This window comes from Alexandromys fortis, unplaced genomic scaffold, assembly GCF_014885135.2.
Source record: "Alexandromys fortis isolate MF-2015 unplaced genomic scaffold, M_Fortis_MF-2015_v1.1 scaffold_115, whole genome shotgun sequence".
Taxonomy (NCBI): domain Eukaryota; kingdom Metazoa; phylum Chordata; class Mammalia; order Rodentia; family Cricetidae; genus Alexandromys; species Alexandromys fortis.
Genome location: NW_026067989.1, coordinates 1,760,778 through 1,781,994, shown reverse-complemented (window position 1 = coordinate 1,781,994; position 21,217 = coordinate 1,760,778). Strand labels below are relative to the sequence as shown.

Below are 21,217 nucleotides of genomic sequence, written 5' to 3'. Positions count from 1 at the left end.
TGCTCTTCCAAAGGTTCTGAGTTCAATTCCCGGCAACCACATGGTGGCTCACAACCATCTGTAATGAGGTCTGGTGCCCTCTTCTGGTCTGCAGACATGCACACAGATAGAATATTGTATACATAATAAATAAATAAATATTTTTAAAAAATTAGGTCAAATATAAAGAAAATCACAATCTGAATGAATATGGATCTTAAAAAGATGCATTTTTGCCAGGCAGTGGTGGCACACAACTTTAATCCCAGCATTCAGGAGGCAGAGGCAGGCGGATCTCTGAGTTTGAGGCCAGCCTGGTCTACACTAGTCTACAGAACTACCAGGGCTACATAAAGAAACCCTGTCTCGGGGCTGGAGAGATGGCTCAGTGGCACCTCCCCAGCAACCACATGGTAGCTCACAGCCATCTGTAATGAGATCTGGTGCCCTCTTCTGGCGTGTGGGCATACATGGAGGCAGAATATTGTATACTAAATAAATAAATAAATAAATAAATAAATAAATAAATAAATAAATCTTAAAAAAAAACCTGTCTCAAAAACAGGGGGGGGGGTGTGCATTTGCATGCTCTTTGAGGTGACAGTGGTAAATAACTCATGTTGACTGCCCCACCCCGACATTATACAAATCTGGACATGGACAATATGTCATGCACTGTGCCTGCAATTCCACTTCTGGCAACTTTGGGTGAAAGGCTGTCTTTTTAAATCACTTTGGACCAAAAAAAAAGATGTTTTGAATTAAAAAAAAATCGCTTTCGGGAAGAAAAGCTAGCTAGCTAAGGTCTGACATGAGGAAAGAACAAGATAAAACAAACGTGCACACTGGTCTGAATCTGGATTCTTAAAAATCATGTGTAGGAGCCATTGTGGAGAAAATATGGCGCAGAGCCTGCTCCTATTAGGAAGTTACAAAATTTAACAAGTGTTTTCTTACCACTTGTGGAAGAGGGCTTATTTTCCTATCCCACCCTAGTACCCATCAAGTAAAGAAATTTGGATGAAATATAAGTCTTTAAGATACACTGGAAGAAAATTCTGGCATAGAAATTATTCCCCAAGACTTCTCTATTTGAGCCAATTTGACGGGAAAATCGTACTTCAATGCCATTTAGAAGAAAATTCTTGCAAAGGGTATGTAACAACAGCAAAACAAGCCTCCATGATTTCAGTGAATTTTAGAAGAAATTACATTTTCTGCATATATCTTAGAAGATTTAGTTCTTATACCATTCACACTTGAGCAGATGTAACTGAAAATACCACAGTTCTAGAAAATCTGGACAGAAATAATGGTTTTCTCTCCCCAAAGTCCCCACTGTTTACATAAATTTGGTTTTTAATTTGTTTCTTGATCATCCAAAGGGAAACCTGGGAACACATTTGTGTCCCCTAAACCTACAGTGCAATGATATGAACTATTTATCTCTTGACAGTCCATAAAATAATGCAGCATATAGTCTATGAACACTCCAAAAATCTAAGGAAATTTATAAGAAAAATCACATACCTGGTAATTTTTTTAAAATCTGGCATTATTTCCTAAAGACTATAAGAATTAGTGAATTTGGATAAAAAGTCCTAACTGCAAGAGCATTTGAAAGGAAAATATAGTATGCTATCTTATCCAGATAATCCTAGTATGCAATTGGGGTGAAAAACTGCAATTAGGGGGCAGAGGCGATCGCTTAGAGGTTAAGTACAACAGCTGCTCTTGTAGAGAGCCAGACTCTATTTCCAGCACTCATATGGTGGCTCAGAGCCATCCATAACTCTGGTTCTAAGGTGTCTGATGCCCTCTTCTGTCCTCCGAGGGCTGCAAGCATGCTTGTGATACATGCAGGAAAAACACTCAAATACATAAAATTAAAAACAACAACAACAACAACAACTGTGTTTCTGGACTATCTTTTAAAAATTGCTTGGTGGCGCCCACCTTTAATCCTAGCACTCGGGAGGCAGAGGCAGGCGGATCTCTGTGAGTTTGAGGCTAGTCTGGTTGACAGAGCGAGTTCTAGGACAGGCTCCAAAGCTACAGAGAAACCCTGTCTTGAAAAGACAAACAATAAATAAATAAATATTGGGTATATGCACTTAAGTATAAAAACAACTTTTGGAGTGAATTTGGGTGAAAAGAAAAATCTGATTTCATAGCTGGAATTTCTATTGGGTTTCCTGCCCGTTTAAATGAATTTCACTTCATGAGGTAAAAACCCTTCCACAAAGATCCCGAAACAAGACGCTCAGGTTGAGGTATTAAAATGCTTAGGAATGGCTGCATCAACAGCCACTGAAACCACTCTGTGTGGCTTAGCCACACACTTACTCTCTCTGAGGCCTTACGGGTCTTGCAGCTATGCCCTTATCTCCCAAGCAATGGATTTTTGTGAACAGTGAGTTCAAGACACCCGAATGGTCCATTTCCTAAAAGAATGAGAATCACAGATCAGGTTGCAGACTTGTAAAGAAGCAAAGTTCACTAGACAACAGGTCACAGAACATGAGACCAGAAGGAAGTGGGCTGAAAGTTTACTAGACAACAGGCCACAGAACGTGAGATCAGAAGGAAGTGGGTTGAAAGTTTACTAGACAACAGGCCACAGAACGTGAGATCAGAAGGAAGTGGGCTGAAAGTTTACTAGACAACAGGCCACAGAAGGTGAGACTGGAAGGAAGTGGGCTGAGTTACTGCCCGTAGGCCTTATGAAGTTCATTGGTCTGCTTCACGAAAGTGTAAGAATTCTGACAATGAACCTTTCCATCATCCTCATTTTCAAAGGGAATAGAAGGGCCCAGATGAGTGCCCCAAACAGGCTTCCGAGTCGGGCTGCAGGAGCCGTTTGTGGTGGGCCCTTTCATCTTCCTGTGTCTGATAAGGTGAGACCTTTGCCTAAAGCCCTGTCTACAGGTCTTGGATGTGTAAGTTTTCTCCCCTTATGTGTCATCTGATGTAAGGTGAGGTGTGACTTCTGGATAAAGTCTCTGGGCCACACTCTGTCCACACACAGGGCTTCTCTTCAAAGTGTGCCCGCTTATGTGTGATCAGAGCTGACTTGTTGGCAAAGCCCAGTCCACACTGCCTGCACACGTACGGCTTCTCCCTTGAATGCTTCCTCTTGTGTCTGATGAGCCCGGCCTGGTGACTGAAGCCTCGCCCGCAGTCTCGGCACACAAATGGCTTTTCTCCTGAGTGTGTCCTCTGGTGTGCGAGGAGGTTTGACTTCTGGCTAAAGCCTCGTCCACATTCCTCACACACCATGGGCTTCTTCTCCCCAGAGTGTGTCCTCAGGTGCCTGACGAGGTTCGACTGCTGGCTGAAGCCTCGCCCACAATCCTTGCACACGATGGGCTTCTCCCCTGAGTGGATGTGCTGGTGTCTGTTGAGGTGGGACTTTAAACTGAAGCCTCGTCCACATACCCCACACACGTATGGCTTCTCCCCGGTATGTGTCCTCTTGTGGGAGATGAGAGTTGAATTCTGGCTAAAGCTGTGCCCACACACACCACACACGTAAGGCTTCTCCTTTGAGTGAGTCCTCTGATGATTGACAAGGGTTGTCCCCTGTCTGAAGCACCGCCCGCACTCCTTACAAACATAAGGCTTCGCCCCTGAGTGCGTCCGCTGGTGGGAGATGAGGTTGGACCTGTCGCTGAAGCCAAGGCCGCAGTCACTGCACACGATGGTCTTCTCCTCTAAGTGAGTCCTCTGGTGTCTCACAACAGCTGACTTCTGGCTAAAGCCTTTGCCACACTCCCTGCACACGTAAGGCTTCTCCCCTGAGTGTGTCCGCCGATGGATGATGAGGTTTGACTTCTGGCTAAAGCCTCGCCCACACTCTCTGCACACGATGGGTTTTTCCCCAGAGTGCGCCTTCTGGTGTCTGGCAAGGCTCTTCTTTAGGCTGAAGCCCTTCTCACACACCCCACACACATACGGCTTCTCCCCTGAATGGATCCTCTGGTAACTAAGCAGGTTTGTCATCTTGCAGAAGCCCAGCCCACACTCTCCACAGCTGACCGTTCCAAACCCCAAGATTTCTATTCGCTTCAACAACTTTTCGGGTTCTTCAGTGCACCCAGCTTGTGCTGGGCTGGTCGCCATCCCTACCCGTCTGATACCATTCCGAAAGCTGACTGGCTGCTTTAGGGACGGCCTGGAGAGGGTCCCCAAACTCCTTTTCTTTGTCCTTCTATTTTTTTTTTTTTTTTTTTGGGTTTTTCGAGACAGGGTTTCTCTGTGGCTTTGGAGCCTGTCCTGGCACTAGCTCTGTAGACCAGGCTGGTCTCGAACTCACAGAGATCCGCCTGCCTCTGCCTCCCGAGTGCTGGGATTAAAGGCGTGCGCCACCATCGCCCGGCTTCTTTGTCCTTCTAAATGAAGGCCTGGCACCTCTCTCTCCACCTTCTGATTTATCGCTGCAGGAGCTCCTATCAGAGGCTCGCTGCTGCGTCTCCTGGGCCCCATGGCAGGCGTCTCCTGCATTGGCGTGACATTTTGCACACAGGCATGTAAAGATCCACGGTGCACAATCACTCAGCACACACTGCACAGGGAGTTTCTGATTGGTGAGATCCGGGGGGCAGACAGGACCAGGGCAGAGTTCCAGCTTTGCCTGTGCTGCGGAGAAAAGAACAAGTCAGAATGGGGTCCGTGCAGGGATCACCCAAACAATCCTGCCTAACCTGCTGGTGACTGCACCTGGTCCTCAGAGCTACCCCACAAGACTTCCTCCCCAGCCTCACTACCTCTCCCATCTCCTACTACATCCGGAGAAGCACTACAAACTCGAGGCTATAAAAAGCACCACAGTTGACAGATGGGTGAATCAGGCCAATACACGAGTCTCCGCACAGTTACTACTACAATACCTCTGACTCACAGCCGCACCGAGACAGATACTGTGTCCCCTGTGTGCTGTGTAACTGTGCTTTTGATAGAGAGCTGTGAACAAGACCCGTGTGGAAATGTCTCCTGCTGTTCTGGAGGATGAAGCAAGCAGCCTGAGAAAGCATAATTCCAACTCTAGTGCAAGACAGCCTAGGAGAGTGGGTGGCCCAGAGGGTGTAGCAAGACAAGGTGTTTGTCACCAAAGCTGGAGCACACACGGTAGGAGGGAACTTAGTACCACAAGTTGTCTTCTGACCTCCATATGTGCACCAGAGCACGTGAATGCCCTGCTCCAACAAATATTTTTAAAAAAAGAGAAGCAATGGTTAAATTGAAAGTGCATGACACACTTGCACTGGCGTCCCCACACTTGACAAACACGGTATCAGTGGACCACTCTGCTAGAATTCTACAGGGCCGTAAGCCCTTAGCAGGGAACAGCGTGATTATAGCAAGATCCACGGTGTTGTCAAAGATGCCCCTAACTAACCTCTAAGTCCTGTTAATTTCCAGAATTAGTGTAAATAAAAATGTCCCCAAGATCAGTACAAACAACAAACCTGGAGGCTAGAAATACAGCTGAGTGGTAGAGTACTTGCCGCTCTCATGGGCCTTGGTCCTTAGAACCACAGGGAGACAGACAGACCGGCAAGCAGGCAGGCAGGAAACACGAGGGGAAACTGGAAGGCTGAGGCAGGAGGATCATGGATTTGAGGCCAGCCTGATATACACATTGTTGTTGTTAAACATGAAACTACAGGACTAGGTGACAACAACAGAACCAGAAGACAACCATTGCACGTCTCACAGCAGAGACGCAGCTTATGACAGGGAAGGGATAGGTCCTGAGAAGACCCAGGCAACAGACATCAGTGACAACTGAAAGTTAAGAAGAAACCAAGCCCAAGCCCAGGAATCAGTTCTCTGGCTGTACCTCTTACTGTTTCAGCAGTGCTGGTTCTGGTCAGCTGAAGGCAGTCAGTGACCAAACGGTTTGAGCAGTTAGTACAGATCTTACCGAATCTTCCTAAACACTCTTTTTCTTAGCCAATGGACAATCAGTTATCAGAATTACATTATTCTACCCTATACTGAATGCAGTTTTCAGTTATAACTAAATTAGCATAGTTAGAATAATTGTCTTCATTATTAAAGTAAGCATAAGCACCCTTTCCTAACATAAAGCCCTTCACTCTGTATGGCCAACTACCAAAGAAACACCTCCCTTTTATCTTCCAATGTCTTATAAGTAACTAAGTGCAGTTCTTCTTTTAGTAAATTTTTTATGCGTATGAATACTTTGTCTGCATGTATATGTTTGGGTACCACATGTGTGCCTGGTGCTTGTGGAGCTCAGTGATTGTGAACCGTCATGAGAGTATTGAACCTGAGTCCTTGGCAAGGACAACCGTTACCTGCTGCATCATCTCTCCAGCACCTAGGTGCAATTCTTTCCCACCTGTTGTGGTTGTCACAACAGCTGTGAATGACAGTCTGGGAGCCACTGATCCAACCTGATGCCCATCCCTCCCCAGCCCCAGGACAATGGAGCACCCTGACTAGGTAGCCAGCAGTGCCCCAGGCCTGTTCCTTGGGTGTATCTGAAGCCTGGCTGCTGTTAGCAACTTCCTTTTGTGTCACCAAGAAGGCATTTCACAAATCAAATCAGCTGAGTCGGGGTCCTATTTATGGCCAGCAACTTGAGTCTCCTCACTTCTGTGGGCACACAAAGTAGCTGGCTTTTATTTGCAGTCAACACAGTTCAGAATTAAATTGGCCCTTTCAAAGAAATTTCAACATTGTTGTAACATCTGTATGGAGTGACAGGAAAACAAAATTTCAGTTTTCCACTGGCTGATTCTTTCCATTGACTGTGAATCTGCCATTATGTGAACACTCTGGGCTATTTAGTCTGAGGGAAAATTGAACACAAAATATAATCAGTTCAATGAATTAGTTTGAAAAGTATCTTACATCTACAGGTGCTCCTATATTTAAAGTTCATACAGATTTAATCAATACTGATATAAGTTTAAATTTCAAAAACTCAGTCAGGCATGGTGCCACATGACTTTAATCCCGGCTCTCAGAAAGCAGAGGCAGGAGGCCAGAGGCTTCAAGGAAAAAGAGACAAGAGACACCAGGAAAGTTCCTGCCGGAAGACAGGGTGGCCCTGAGTCAAAGAGAACCCAGTTCCTCATCACTGTCTCTTCTCCTCAGCATCCTGGGCCGCTACCAGCCCTGCGTCCCGTATGCCCAGGCTTTCCCCACTCACCCTGACCTGCAGCTGCCTGTGGGCATTTCCTCTCTTCTTGCCATGTTTCTTTCCCTTGCTCCAGCTGGGTGATAAGTTTCGGTTTTGAAACTGGAATTCCTGTTCACCAGAAACGAAAACAGGATGACTATAGGTTAGGGTATGGAAGGAATTCTGACTTACCTTTGGAATAGACTCCAAAGCAAAGACTGGAGGAGGAGCTTCAGGGGCAGTGCCGTGGGTTAACCGTTACTTGAGATCAGCGGGACAGTGAACCCAGATGAGGGTACACTGAGTCTGCTCCATGCTGGGTGGACAGAACTCTATTAGAGTAATCCTGACTGGGTAGAGAAACACCTAGGAGATCAGTGCAGTGCACCTTTGAGACTGTCTGTGAGGGGTTCCAGAGAGGACTCACTGGGAAGAAAGACCTTGCCTTGACAGGGGGTGGCATCACCCCGTAGGCTAGGCCTGAATGGACTAGAGATGAAAAGTAAGTCCACACACACAGGTTCGCCCTTCCTCCCTCTCTCTGCTCCTGGCTGGCATGCAGTATACTGTTGGGATCTGTCAAGGCCCAGTCCCAGGTCAGACTGAAACTGTGAACCGTCATAAGTAAGTCCTTCTGAGCATGGTGGTGCACTCCTTTAATCCCAACGCTTGGAAGGCACAGGAGGATGGATCTCTACAAGTTTGAGGCCAGCCTAGTCCACGCAGTGCATTCTATGACAGCCAATGGTATGTAGAGGACCCTGCCTCAGAAACAAAAACAAAAGGTAATTCCTCCCTTTAAGGTGTTTTCTTGGGTATTTGCCCCAAAAGTACAAAGTCTAACACACCTGTCTCATTTTAAAAAAGTTAACTTAGGGAAAGAAAGAGCCCCAGGTTGGAGGGAAAAGCCTAGAGACACAGATTACAACTATCATGCCGCACACGTGTGCACACGCACGTTCACACACACACACACACACATGTGTGTGTGCACGCGTGCACACACTCCTACTGACATTCAACTCTACAAAATCAGACTTCCCTAGGAAAACAGGGAATGAGCAGGGAGAGCAAACAAACCCAAAAGTCAATACAAAAAGCAAGATGGCCTCTCCAGCACAGCCTAAAATTCCAGGTGTACATGCACTAACTGAGAGCGTGCATCCTGAGACAACACCGCTTACCCAGAGACACCAGGTTGCTGTAGTTCTCCAACATCACCTCTCTGTACAGGGACCTCTGAGCAGGGCTCAGCAGGCGCCACTCCTCCTGAGAGAAATCCACAGCCACATCTCTGAATGCCATGTGTACCTGTAACACAGAACAGCCCTGCTTGCCCCGAAGCCAGGTACCTGCAAAACAAAACGAATGAAAACAGACACCAAAGGACACTGACCTCTCTATCCTCAGCAACCATTATGAAAACCATATTTAAGCTTACAAAAGCATTTTCTCAAGCTGGAGTGGGAGATGGCTCTGCAGTTAATAGAACTGTTTGAGCTTCCAAAGGACTGGCTTGATTCCCAGTACCCACACGGCAGCACGCAACCCCTGGGGATCCGATGCCTTCTTTGGTCTCCACAGGCACTGTGTGAATGTGGTACACAGACATACATACAGGCAAAACATCATACATGAAATAAAAACTAATCTCAAACACCATTTTTTTAAATTAAAATGTAAAACAGAAAATGAGAATTCAAACAATTCAGCTAAAAATGACCTCATTAAAAGATTCATATTGAGAAAGAAAAGAACCAAAATAAAATCCTAACTCTAGCTTGAATTAAGTATCTTGAGACATACATGAAAACATCTAGAATCAAAAATTCAAAAACTAAGAAACCGAGAAATGGGCAGAATCTAGACCCCAAGAAGATCTGTCTGGGAGAAAACACAGAAAAGGCCTATCTGCAGGATTGCTTATGAAGAGCGAAGAATAAATTATAAGATATCCAAGAATAGATCCTTTCATGGTTCATAAGCGTGATGATTGGGGTTTCACGCTAGTGCGCGATATGTGCCGCCCATTAAACCTTGTTACCACGTGGGCACATTACCCGTCTGACGTGAAGAAAAAAAAAATATCCAAGAATAGGCTGAATAAAAATGACAGACATTGAAGAATGGCCAGGAAAAACCCTGAAGGTAAAAAAATAAAGATGCAAAAGGACCAAAGAGAAAGGTGAGAAAGAAAAGAGATAAAAGTATAACGTTCATGTAATTACTCTTTCTGAGAACAAACCAACAAAAACAATGCGCAGAACAAGTATCTAAAAGCATGATAGAAGAAAACACTTCTAAAATACCTGACTGGGACTGGGTGTGGTGGTGCACACCTTTAATCCCAGCCCTTGGGAAGCATAGGCAGGTGAATCTCTGATTTTGAGGGTAGCCTGGTCTACATAGTGAGTTCTAGGACAGCCAGGGCTATGTGGAGAGACCCTGTCTCCAAAGCAAAGCAAAACAAAACAGATGACAGACCTGAATCAAATATGAAAGTACTATGAGACAGGGAGAAGGGCCGACTCTCCACTCTGAGAATCCACTAGAGAGTCTAGGAGTCGTAGAAGAACACAGAGCGATGGTAAGCAAAAGAAACTAGTCTTCAATAAACTTTCAAAATCACAACTCGACCACTACACGTTACAGGCAGGGATGTAAAATGGCAGAGCCACAAATCCATCCAGTGGCTCCTCACAAAAGGACAGTGTGCTCCACCACGCTACTCTGAACATACACACAGAGCACCGAGAGCAGAAACTCGAGCGGGGATTGGCTCACTGGTGTGGACAGATCGCAGTTTCACTCCCAGTGCTGAGGGAATACCTGGAGATTTTTACCAGTAACCCGTGTCTCTTCAAACCTCCACTCACGGACTCAACCATACGTGTGTGAAGCCCACCACACCAGTTATTACTGCGGCATGTACAGAGGGGCAATGTTCTCTTTCCCTTTTCCACCCTGAGTTCAGTCATTACAGCTCTGTAAGAGCAGTTGTCCCATCTCCCTGCTTATTGAACTCAGTTATTTATTTATATACAGTTGGGTTGTTACCTCTGGGGTTATATAATCTATTACTATCACTATGTTTTCTGCTGTTCAGATTGCCTTACCCCAGCCTTAAACACTGGTTTTGGGTTGCCTCTGCTTTAACTAATAACCGTGATTCAGGTAACACTGTATCACCAGCTTACACTGAAGAACACGAGACAACTTTCACTCTTGGCACCCCTAAGATACCATGTATGACGTTCCAGCTACCCTGCTGGAGAGAACACACAGAGGCAGGGAGCCAGGTACTGCATGCTACATGAAGAGGGTGAGACCAGGGGTCCTTGCTGACTCCAGTCTTCTAGTGAACCCACCAAAGCACCAAAGGTGTGGAGAGTATTATCTTATATCGTTCTACATAAGTGACTACAGCCTAGGGGAAGAGGTGAATGAATAAGACACACCCTTTCACAAACACGCACGAGCACAGAAGAACAGTAACAGAAGTGACTGGGGCTCTGGAATTTTAAAGAGCGGTTAGAGACCTCTGTCAGGTCTGAAGGCTGTGCGGGAGTAAATAGCTCAGACAAGAGAATAGCCCGGGCATAGGCTGGCAAGACAGAGGAACGATGGATGTGGCAAGTCAGGACAGAGGAGTGAAGAGGAAGTCCAAGCATCAGTAGAGGGCAATGAGACCTAGTGTTGGAGGACACTGGTTTCAACTTTGATTAAGATGAAAAGTCACCGGCTGACATCATTACAGCTGAAAAGATCCTCATGGTTTCTGTACAAACGTGCCTGGGGGCAGGGTAAGAGAGTAAGTGAAGAGGTCAGGAGATGGTACTGATCATCCACGGACCCAGACCATAGTGGAAGCAGCCAGTGTCAGTGACAGTTCGTGGAGCTAAGTGAGCACGCGTGGAACTCAGGAGAGGATTCCACAGCCAATCAAACACAGTGAATCTGGAAAGAACAAAGGAGCAAGGCAAACTCAGAGAGCCAGCTTGTATCACCAGGTAAGTTACAGCTGTTAAACATGGCCCAGCAAGGCCCAGGGAAACAGGAGGAGGGGCACAGGAAGAGAAAGCCAGTTGGGTGAATTCCACATCTCTTTTACCTTCGATCACAGATGTTAAATCTGGAGAAAAAAAGAGAAGACAACAAAAAACATACTTCGCAAACTCCACACGGACTGAATATTAAATGATTAAGTTTAATGGCATTGGGTGTGACAATGAAATTGTATGCATTAAAGTTATGCATCTTTTAAAATAAAATCGTGTGTGTGCAGCTGTCACTAGGTGTTAGGGATGTCTACTGAAGTAGGTGCCAGGAAAATAACTGAAAACTATTCCAGCAGGACAAACAGCAAATGAGGACAGACACAGGCCAGCTCCTGACGAGCCCTAGGACCGAGCAAGGCGAACAAACGCTGATGTGGAATGGAACGCAGGGGAAATGGCGGGAGGAGCAGTAAGTGAGCACACCTGGCCTGAATACTGATTCCCTGCACAAACTGTCACCCTTAGAGCAAGGGGATCTTCCTGGGAGAGCCAGCTGGGGTTCTGGTCCCCAGTGGGACACCACAAGATACAAGATGAGAGCAAAGTCAAACCTACTCCTGGTTCAGGATGCAAAAGTGAACGACACTCACCTGAAGCTGGGCAGTCAGGAACCCAAAAGTATTCTTCCCAGCAGGAGGCACTGTAGGCAGCCAGGGGTCCCAGGACGCACAGCAACAACAAACAAACAAACAAACAACAACAAAGGTTCAGGAAAGTCCTTGGAAATCTTCAAGCTCCAGGGCTTCAAGAAGCAGGGCTGTGCACTGCTTCTTCCTTAAAGGCATTAGGAACGGACCTGCCACAGAAGACAAGACGAGAAGAATTGTGGGTACTTCCTAGAGAACAAGCTGGGATGCGGTCGAGGAACTCAGCCTTCCCTGGCGTGCTGCTGATGGCAGGCGTAAGATAATCCTGTCTGGCTGGTAGTCATGAAAGTCAATACTTACTGGACGCTTAGAACACTCCAGAGACTGCTCCAGGCAGTCTTCATTCTAGCAACAACTCCAAGTAGATGCTACTCTCCTTTTACACGTGAGACTGGGGACACAATGAGATCAGGCCCTTGCCAAGGTGACCGACTAGGAAGTGACAGCCTTGAAAACATGGCTGTGAGGCCCAGAGTCTCTCGGGTGCTAAGGGTCCTTCGTGTGTTAACTTTGAGATGAATCATGATTAGTGACAGGGTGGCCAGCATCTGGGTGACAGGTCTTTGAAGTTTTATATTTTTTATATTTTTCTGGCTGTTTGGGATTTCTCTATAACAAAACATTAAAATGGAATTTAAAAACCCTAAGGTTCTTGTAGTCACTAAGTCTTTGGGTGCTTTGAAAAAGTTGAGGAATAGGTCCCAGTTTGCCCGCCTCCTTTTTAAAGCCCTAACTGGGAGTGGGGAGCACTAAGCTGAGACCCTAAGACCGGGCCAACATAGCCACCTGACACACAGTGAAATCTGGGCTTATTGGGCTAGGGTACGGGGCCCTCATCACATATCAGCAAAGTTGAGAAGTGGTAAGACCAAAAGACCTCTAACTCCCCAAAACACCAAAGAAATTCTGTCTAGGCTCACAGACCTAGACAGTCTCATCCCAACACCTAGTAAATAAATATCACACCCCTAAAAGTCTCCTTACTCAGGCCTCACCTACTTAGGCACCTAAAGCTTGAGCGATCTCCTATAACAATACTGCCATTTCAACCAACGCTGAACCTGTCCCCACCCACAAGAACCCTACCAAAGAAGAACCAAGCCTTGCGCACCCATAGAACACTAGGACAGCTGAGGTTCATACAACTTCCTCAGAAATGCATGCTCACACCCCCAAGATAACACACCCGCGCGGGCGCGTCCCCTCAGCTCCCAGATTCCAGCACCACTGCCGAGTGCCCAGCTAGACCCCAAGACCAGCCCTGCATGATCTTCCCCTCGGTCCCGAATAGGGGCCCCCGAGAGAGAAACTCACCGACGCCACCAAAGAATAAGGGGCTGCTCCAGCCACCAGCTGGGGGAGCGACCCCCCCAGCAGGCGTCGGGACTACATCACCCAGAGTCCTCCAGGCGCAAGAACCACGCCTCCCAGGATGCCCCCGCGCCACCCATTAACTTGGACTGCCCGCAGCTCCCGTGGTCCTTTGATCGGTCCATTTCTGGCCGAGTGCGTCCCGCTTAGCTGGAGTGTGGTTGCTTCGGTACCTGGAGGCGTTATCCTCCTTCCTAAGATAACGTTCCTAAAACGTAGTCACGCTCCTCTCAGCGCCTCTGCCTGAGAAACTACACTCCCCAGTGCCCCCTGCAGCGACTTCCGCACCCGGTGCCATCTGACGCCCCGCCCCACACACCCGTCCCATACACACACAAATCCACCCGCGAGCTGAAATAGCGTCCCAGAGATGCTTCTTGGTTACCCAGTGGAAGAACTGCACTCTTTGGGTCTTTCGGGGTCTCTCAGTACCTGCTGCGAGGTTGGGAACCTGTGAGAGTTTGGAGCTAGGACCATGTATATTTTAGGCAAAAACTCTCCTTAAAAGTGGGTTCAAGAGATCAGCATTGGACATGGAGTAAAGATTTTTATAGCTCAGAAGTGGGGGTTTCCAAATGGGGGAGTTGGCAGACAAACCGTTGGGGTTACAGGAGCAGAAATTAAGCATAACATATTGGTTATAGCAACTTGCTGAAACAAAGACATATTTGCAAGGTAATCGTAACGAGGTGGTCATAACAACAGGTGGTCATAATGACTTTTGGAAACAGGCGCGGTTGCCATTCCTGGAACAGGCGAACCCAATCCATGAGAAACAGATTTAATCATAAACATGATGAATCTCGTTTTACTTTACTATAGGATAACTTTTAAGCCTAAAATGGAAGCAAGTTGTTTTATCAGACACTACTTTAAATCACATTTTTGTTTATTTTTCTCATGATCCTGATGCTCAGACCAATCCTTATATACTAATCCTTACATTACTAATCCTTATATACTAATCCTTATATTACTAATCCTTACAGAACTAGTTTGTGAGAGTCAGTAAGGTCACAGATGGATACGTAACTTTAAATGAACTGGATTTATTATCCTTTCCCTACTCCCTCCAAATAACCAATGAGGTACTTTCAGTAGAATATCCTATAAAAAAAAGTCACAATGTGATAAGATTCATCTAAAGAATTAAGTTCAGGCAGTGGTGGTGTGCACCTTTAATCCCAGCACTCAGGAGGCAGAGACAGGTGGATCTCTGAGTTCACTTCAGCCTGGTCTATAGAGTGAGTTCTGGGACAGCCAAGGCTACACAGAGAAGCCCTGTTGTTGTTGTTGTTGTTGTTGTTTCGGGGGGCTAGAGATGTAGCTGAAACAGTAGTGGTTCTTGCCTAGTAGATCTGTTACTTCTCTGTTGCCATGATAAAATACCACGGCCAATAGCAACTTAAAGAAGAAGAAGCTGATTTGGCTTCGGGTTCCAGAGGGATGGAGTCACCACGGTGGGAACATATGGCATGGCAGCAGAAGCGGGTTCCGTGTTTAAAAATGTTAATGGTGTGTGCTTGGTATTACTGTTTTTTTTTTTTTTCGGGAATACATCACGAATGTTTCAGTTATCAGTACTTTATCTTTTCTGTAAAGCTTTCTAACATAATTGTGTTAAATTATAGACATATTTATAATCTTTATACCCAACTAATCCATGTCCTTGTGCTGGTTGAATTGCTTTTAATTAGATTGTGCTTTGTCATACTGATATCCGAGACACTTTCAGCATGCATGGACTTTACTTGGCTTTACTTTTCCTTACTGGATGTATCCATGTCAGCTGTGATCACCACACAATGTCATCCTTGAAGAGAGGATGGAGTTTGTCCCTGAGGAATCGATTTTTGTCATTATTTGGCTTAGTGTACATATTTTTCGGTGAGCCTTTAAATAACTTAATGCTTTCTCGTTGATTCCCATGGTTCTATGCCAGGGTTTCTTCCTTAATATTGAATGAATGAATTTAATAAGATTCAGGTTTTGCTTCCTTTGTCATGATAGAACTGAACCTAAGGATTCCCTCCACATGCTAAGTTCATGCTTAACCACTCAGCTGTACCAGCGACCCCCACAGGATACATCTGAAACACTGTGAAATGCGGCAGTCATTGCACATGTAGTTGGTGTCGGTAAGCAAATGGAACAGAAAGGCTTTTCAGTTCCATGCTCCAAGTTGCTGGACCACGGAATTATCTTAAAGAATTTATGGGCTGAAAACTGGCATTTTTATATGCAGGTTGTCACTTTCAGTTGTATTTGGATATCTGCCTCTGAACAGTAACTTAAAGAGCAAGTCATTTGGTTCTTGCAGGAGAATAAAATCCACTGTTGGATTTTTCTTTCATGGGATTTGGTTCGGCTGAATAGAAAGCTGGTTGAAGAACTCCATACACTTTGTAGTTCTCCTCCTTATTCCCGGTTGTTGCTGTTGCCCAGTGTAATTCTTATCAGGGTACTAACACTTGGGCTGTGCTAGCAACCCATTAGTTCAAACCCTAGGTGACTCTTCCTCCAAAGGAGATTGAGAGGATCATAACAGAAACAAGGAATGCTTGTGAGAACCACAAAGAACCCAGCAGGGAGGGTCAAGTGAAGACTGACTGTCTGGCTGTTATGTGCTCATCCCATTATTTCAGGAACAGCCCCCAAAAAGGGAAAGTAAAAAGTCACAACAGCCTTATTTGTCAAAAAATAAGCAATGGAGCCCCCCTTCTGCTGTATCTATTAAGAACGAGGAACTTTGAACGACTATCAGAAGCCTAAGTTTCTGGGATCGAATTCAAATATTTTTCCTGACCTCCAAAATAGAGTTCCTTTTAACTAGTCTTATAGCAATTCTATGGAACTAGTGCTAATAGATGGAGTTTCCGCTGGGACCACAGCCTTCCCCAATTGACTCAATTAGCACAAGACTCACTGCTAATTATAAATGATCACTGATAGTTTAGGCTTATTACTAACTAGCTCTTACAACTTAAATTAACCCCTATTTCTCAAAACCTCTGGAAGAGCAGCCAGTGCTCTTGTGAGGCTGGAAAAGGTTCCATTTATGTGCTGGGACCTTGTGGGCCTCTGAACTTCACCCTCACTCCTGAGGAAAGCCGGGGGTCGCTAGCTCCCTTTTAGGGAAAGTATTAGCTAATGGGAAAACCCAAGCTACACAAAACTGCTGACCACCTAACTTCGCCTATCCGTTGAGTAATGATGGACCAATCAGATAGGATTCCAAACAGCTCCTGCGGTTAGCAAAGGGTCAGCAGATGTCCGGAGGACATGACCAGGGGGCTGTTGCTATCCCCCTTAGACAATAATAGCCTATCAGGAACTAACAGCTGAGCTTTACCTAAGCTTTAGCCAATTGGGATGTAGGATAAGCAATCTGTATTTTGAGACTGTAATCTTGTGACTGTCTTGTGGTTTTTGTCTTTATAAACGTCTTACAAAAATAGATACACAAGGTAGAAAATGGTTAAGAAAGATACTCAATCTTCATCTCACACACACACACACACACACACACACGCTGAGACAAGATGGTTCATTGCATAGAGGCCCTTGCTGCCAAGCTTTGACGACTTGAGTTGATCCACTGGACCACGTAGTAGAAGAGAAGCGACCCCACAAATTGTCCTCTGACCTTCACAAGCCATGGCAAGACACACACGTAAATAATTTAAAAGTTTTTAGAGACCCGGGCATAGTGGATTTATGATGTGCTTGCTAAGTTTTACAAAGGCAAGAGATTGAAATTAGTAGTTCCCCTGCTCCATAAGGTGATCACAGACTTGGTTCTCTTATCTGTTCTGCCCTTTGGACAGCAGGGGTCGCCCTACACACAGTGATTGCTTCTTTGCCTCGCACCCTTTCTGCCGCCCAGCAGGCTAATTTTTCAACCATTAGGATTCGATTATTCAACTTTCCCCTGGGCAGTATGGGTAGCCAAGAACTCCGAGGAATCAGCTGACTTTTCAATTTTCCAAATATCTGTGAATGAAAACTTTTAATTGCATTCTAACGAAGAGTATTACTGAAGTCCGTGGGGGAGGGGCACCGCTACTATTCGGCAGTAATTCACTGCTCCAGAGCGAACTCCAGGTGAGTTAATACAAGCGCTCATCTCAGGGAGAGGGAGTACATACTCCCAATGTATACTCCCAATGGCCCTTGGGTTCTCCGCATGGACAGCTCAATGTGTAAGTGGTACTTAGTGCCAGCTACTATTCCTTTCTAGTATTAACAAAACAAGGCCCTGAAACTGGATCATCCGGGCATTTTCATGGTGAAATAGCCTTAGGCACTAGGGCACACGTGGAACCATATTTGCTCTAGCCGAGAATGTGGACTGCACAGATGCTACACAGTACCAAACAAAGCTCCTGGAGCCAGGGTGGAGGACAGAACTCGTGCTTGTCTCTGCAGGAGTGATTCTACTAGCAGAAAGAGGTCATTGAGAACATGGCCGTGGGCTGAGGTATACTCACACACATCGCTGTTAGAAGAAAGACAGACGGTGACATAAAGCTTGTCCCTATCTATCAGTCCCAGGACTAAAGTGAGCGATAGGGCGCTTGGGCCGATGGCAGCAGCTAAGGCATCTGGTTTAGTAATGGCTCATGTCCCGGGGCTAGGCTGCCCCCATGTGAATGCTGCCATAATTTATGTGAGGTTCCATAGGTCATGTGACCGTTTAATGAGTCTGTGTGTCTAAAGTATCTCAAACCATGGCATTTGCTCAATAAATATTAACATGGCCTGCCAGGGATAGATAAAGTCTTTAACTGTCTCAGTTCCTGAATTCATTTTCCTTTTTTTCTCGATCTTAAAGTAAAAGACAAAAAGTTTTACTTAGCCAGCCAAATCATCTACTGGGCACCTTCTATATGCCCCGCACTGTATTTGACACTAAGATTCCGACAATAAACAAGACACAGTCAGAACAAGGTCTCCTTACCTGTACAATAAAATACAATAAGCCGGGCGGTGGTGGCGCACGCCTTTAATCCCAGCACTCGGGAGGCAGAGGCAAGCGGATCTCTGTGAGTTCGAGGCCAACTTGGTCTAGAAGAACTAGTTCCAGGACAGGAACCAAAAGCTACGGAGAAACCTTGTCTCAAAAATCTAAATAAATAAATAAATAAATAAATAAATAAATAAATAAATAAATAAATAAAATACAATAGCTATATCCAGGCCATAGATCCACACTCTGCCGTTGCTCGGATGGTCACCAGGCACCTCAGTGTGTCTCAGATTCTCCTCCTTCCCTCCCTCTCCAAAGCCAGAACTTCTCCGAGAGCAGCAAAAGCTCTTGACTTCTGAGCCATTTCTGCAGCCCGAGGGCCGCTCTCTGAGGCCCTCGCACCCCACCGTTCCTCCTTCGGCTTTCTAGCACATTTTACAATGGCTGCCTTAGTATTTTCGTCTTATTATATTGCACCATGTTTACCGTGGCTTCTCCTCCCAGGGAGGCACCAGGATCACCTGTGTCCATGACGGAGGGCGCTCAGTGGTGGCCTGGAGCTTGAAATGGAAAGGCAGGCACGTGACTCTAAGAGCTTCCTCCTGATAGGCTGGTTTGCTGAGGGTGTCATCTCACAGTCGAGGACCCCAGTGAGCTGAGAGCACGCACAAGGGATTGGTGGGCACCTAAGGGGCATCAGCTACTAAATGGTTCTGCTTTCCTCGCTTCCAGCATAGTGCCTAAAACCGTCACAAAGGTGAGTTCAGTCTTCTTAGAGATTTTGAGTTCTTTGGAGTTCGAGATTCTACTGAAGGGAAATAACTAGGTTTCACTGATGAGAACGTCTTTTGGAAAAAAACAATGAAAAAGATTTTTTTCAAAACTTCCTCTTTTAAAAAACAAAAATGTCACCTTAGATTGTGACTAAGTAGATTAATTTAAAAAGAGACAAATTTCTTCCACAAATGACTTTCTATGTTGCTGTTAAAATTAATAAACATGTGCATAGTGTACACATGAAGACACAGTCACACACGTGTATTACACATGTGGACACAGTCACACACATGGAGAGGGAGGCTGGTATCAGGTGCCTTCCTCAATTCCTCTCCACCACTTTGGCTTTTGATTCTTCAATACATAGCTCTGGATGGCCTTGAACTCAACCACCTTCCTTGTTTTAAGGTTTGTTTATTTTATTTTACTTTCTGTGTAGGAGTAAGTTTTGCCTGCACGTATGGATGTGGACCACATGCGTGCCCTCAGAGATCAGAAGAGGGCCCCCGACGTTCTGGAACCCGAGTTATGGATGATCCTGAACCACCATGTGGGTTCTGGAAACCAACCCCAGCTGTTTTGCAAGAGCAACAAGTGCTCTTAGCCACTGAGTCAGCCCTCAGCCCATCATCTGCCTTATGCTTGGCAACAAGATCTCTCACTGAACACGGAGCTCATTGAGTTGGCCCTACTGGGATTGTGTGTGCGTGTTTGTGTGTGTGCGCGTGTATGTGTGCGTGTGTGTGTGTGTGTGTGTGTGTGTGTGTGTGTGTGCCAGCTCTTTACATGGGTGCTGGGGATCTGAACTTGGGTACTCATGTTTATACATCAGGCAGCAGGCACTTTACCAACTGAGTCAACTTCCCAACCCTTGTTTATTATTAGGGTCTCATGTAGCCTAAGCCGGCCTCAAACTTACTAAGCAGTATCTTGCTTAAACTGCTCCTCCTGTCTACACCTCCCAAGAGCAATAAGGATGACTAGCTTATTGATTTGATAATCTATTCTAACGGAGACAGCTGACAGCCATTTGCTGACACTTAGACTTACCATGCCCTGGCACCCAAGATACCCACAGTCTTATGGCTGGTGTGTGTGTCCTCTGGGTTTTCGTGGACGTTTCGTTACAAGGCCTCTATCTAATCAGTGGACACTGGTGGTCAGCACAACCTTCATCTCCCTCCAGCAGCCAGCGGTGTGTACATGGGACTTGGCTGAAAGTCCCAGTGGGAGCAGATGTTTCTCTCTCTCCCTCCTGTTTCGAATACCCAGCGGCAATTTCCCAAATAATGGACTCAGAGGCTTAATATTACTTATAAATGCTCAGCTGATAGCTCAAGCTTTGTGACTAACTAGCTCTTACGTTTGAAGTTAACCCATATTCCTGGTTCATGCTCTGCCATGTGGTGGTACCTCTGTTAACATGGCACGTTCATCTCCTGTACCCTCTGCATCTGGCTGGTGACTCCTGACTCCATTCTTCATTTTTAGTTTGGCCGCCTCACCTATACTTCCTGCCTGGCTACTGGCCAATAGGCGTTTTACTAAACTAATATGAATGACAAATCTTTACAGTGTACAGAGGATTATCCCACAGCACCCTGGCAAGCAGACCCCACCCTTGGGCTGTGCAGATGCCCACCAAAAGCCGCCACACTGGAACAAAGGCTGCTCCTATCACCCAGGAGATTCCAAAGGGGTTAGAAGCTCTGCTCACAGGTGTTATCACTCAGGAAACCACAAAGGTCTCAGGAGCCAGGGGCAAAGGCCATATTAGATCAAAAGACTCCTCCAATGTCCCTACACACAAGAAATCTCTTGTTTTATAACACCACCACATTCTTCCTAACAAAAATCGATATGCCATCTAGGGCAAGCAAGACTTTTCTCATGTTGGTGCCCTGGAGCAGAGCCCTCTCCTCTGTGGAGCAGCTTAGCCTTGTGCCCTTAAAGTGAAGTCTCCCCAGCAGGAGGCCCTAGGTGCATTTCCAAACTTCTAGGTGGAACCCTTTCCTTAACTGTCCATGCGCCTTAGGGCAGAAGTCTACACCAGCAGCAGAAGCTGTTCCATGGGATGAGTAAGGACTGTGTTGAGGGCATCTTGCTAGTAACTGGGACTGTGTTTGGGTTCAAGTGCAGAGCTCCTTAAAATTAGCTTTTAGCCACATTGTTGCTTCCCCAACTCAGATTTTTGAGAATGAAATATTAAACCTGAAGCTTAAAATCTAATAATTAAGATATTTTACTCAATTTTAATTTTCTC

At 45.8% G+C, this 21,217-nt stretch overlaps 1 protein-coding gene and 1 non-coding gene across 2 annotated transcripts; one reads left to right on the top strand and one right to left on the bottom strand.

Annotated features, from left to right (window-relative positions):
• Nucleotides 1–2,603: 2,603 nt before the first annotated feature.
• On the bottom strand, nucleotides 2,604–13,228 carry Znf133 (zinc finger protein 133). Its single transcript, XM_050159576.1, is given in 8 exon segments — nucleotides 2,604–2,935; nucleotides 2,938–2,983; nucleotides 2,986–4,189; nucleotides 4,359–4,617; nucleotides 7,169–7,261; nucleotides 8,317–8,484; nucleotides 11,781–11,986; nucleotides 13,152–13,228. Coding segments are annotated over 6 exon segments (1,974 nt in total). The 5' UTR covers nucleotides 8,438–8,484; nucleotides 11,781–11,986; nucleotides 13,152–13,228; the 3' UTR covers nucleotides 2,604–2,684.
• On the top strand, nucleotides 9,098–9,202 carry LOC126512078 (small nucleolar RNA U13). The gene has a single exon (XR_007594904.1). It is a non-coding gene; the product is annotated as a small nucleolar RNA U13 (small nucleolar RNA).
• Nucleotides 13,229–21,217: the final 7,989 nt, after the last annotated feature.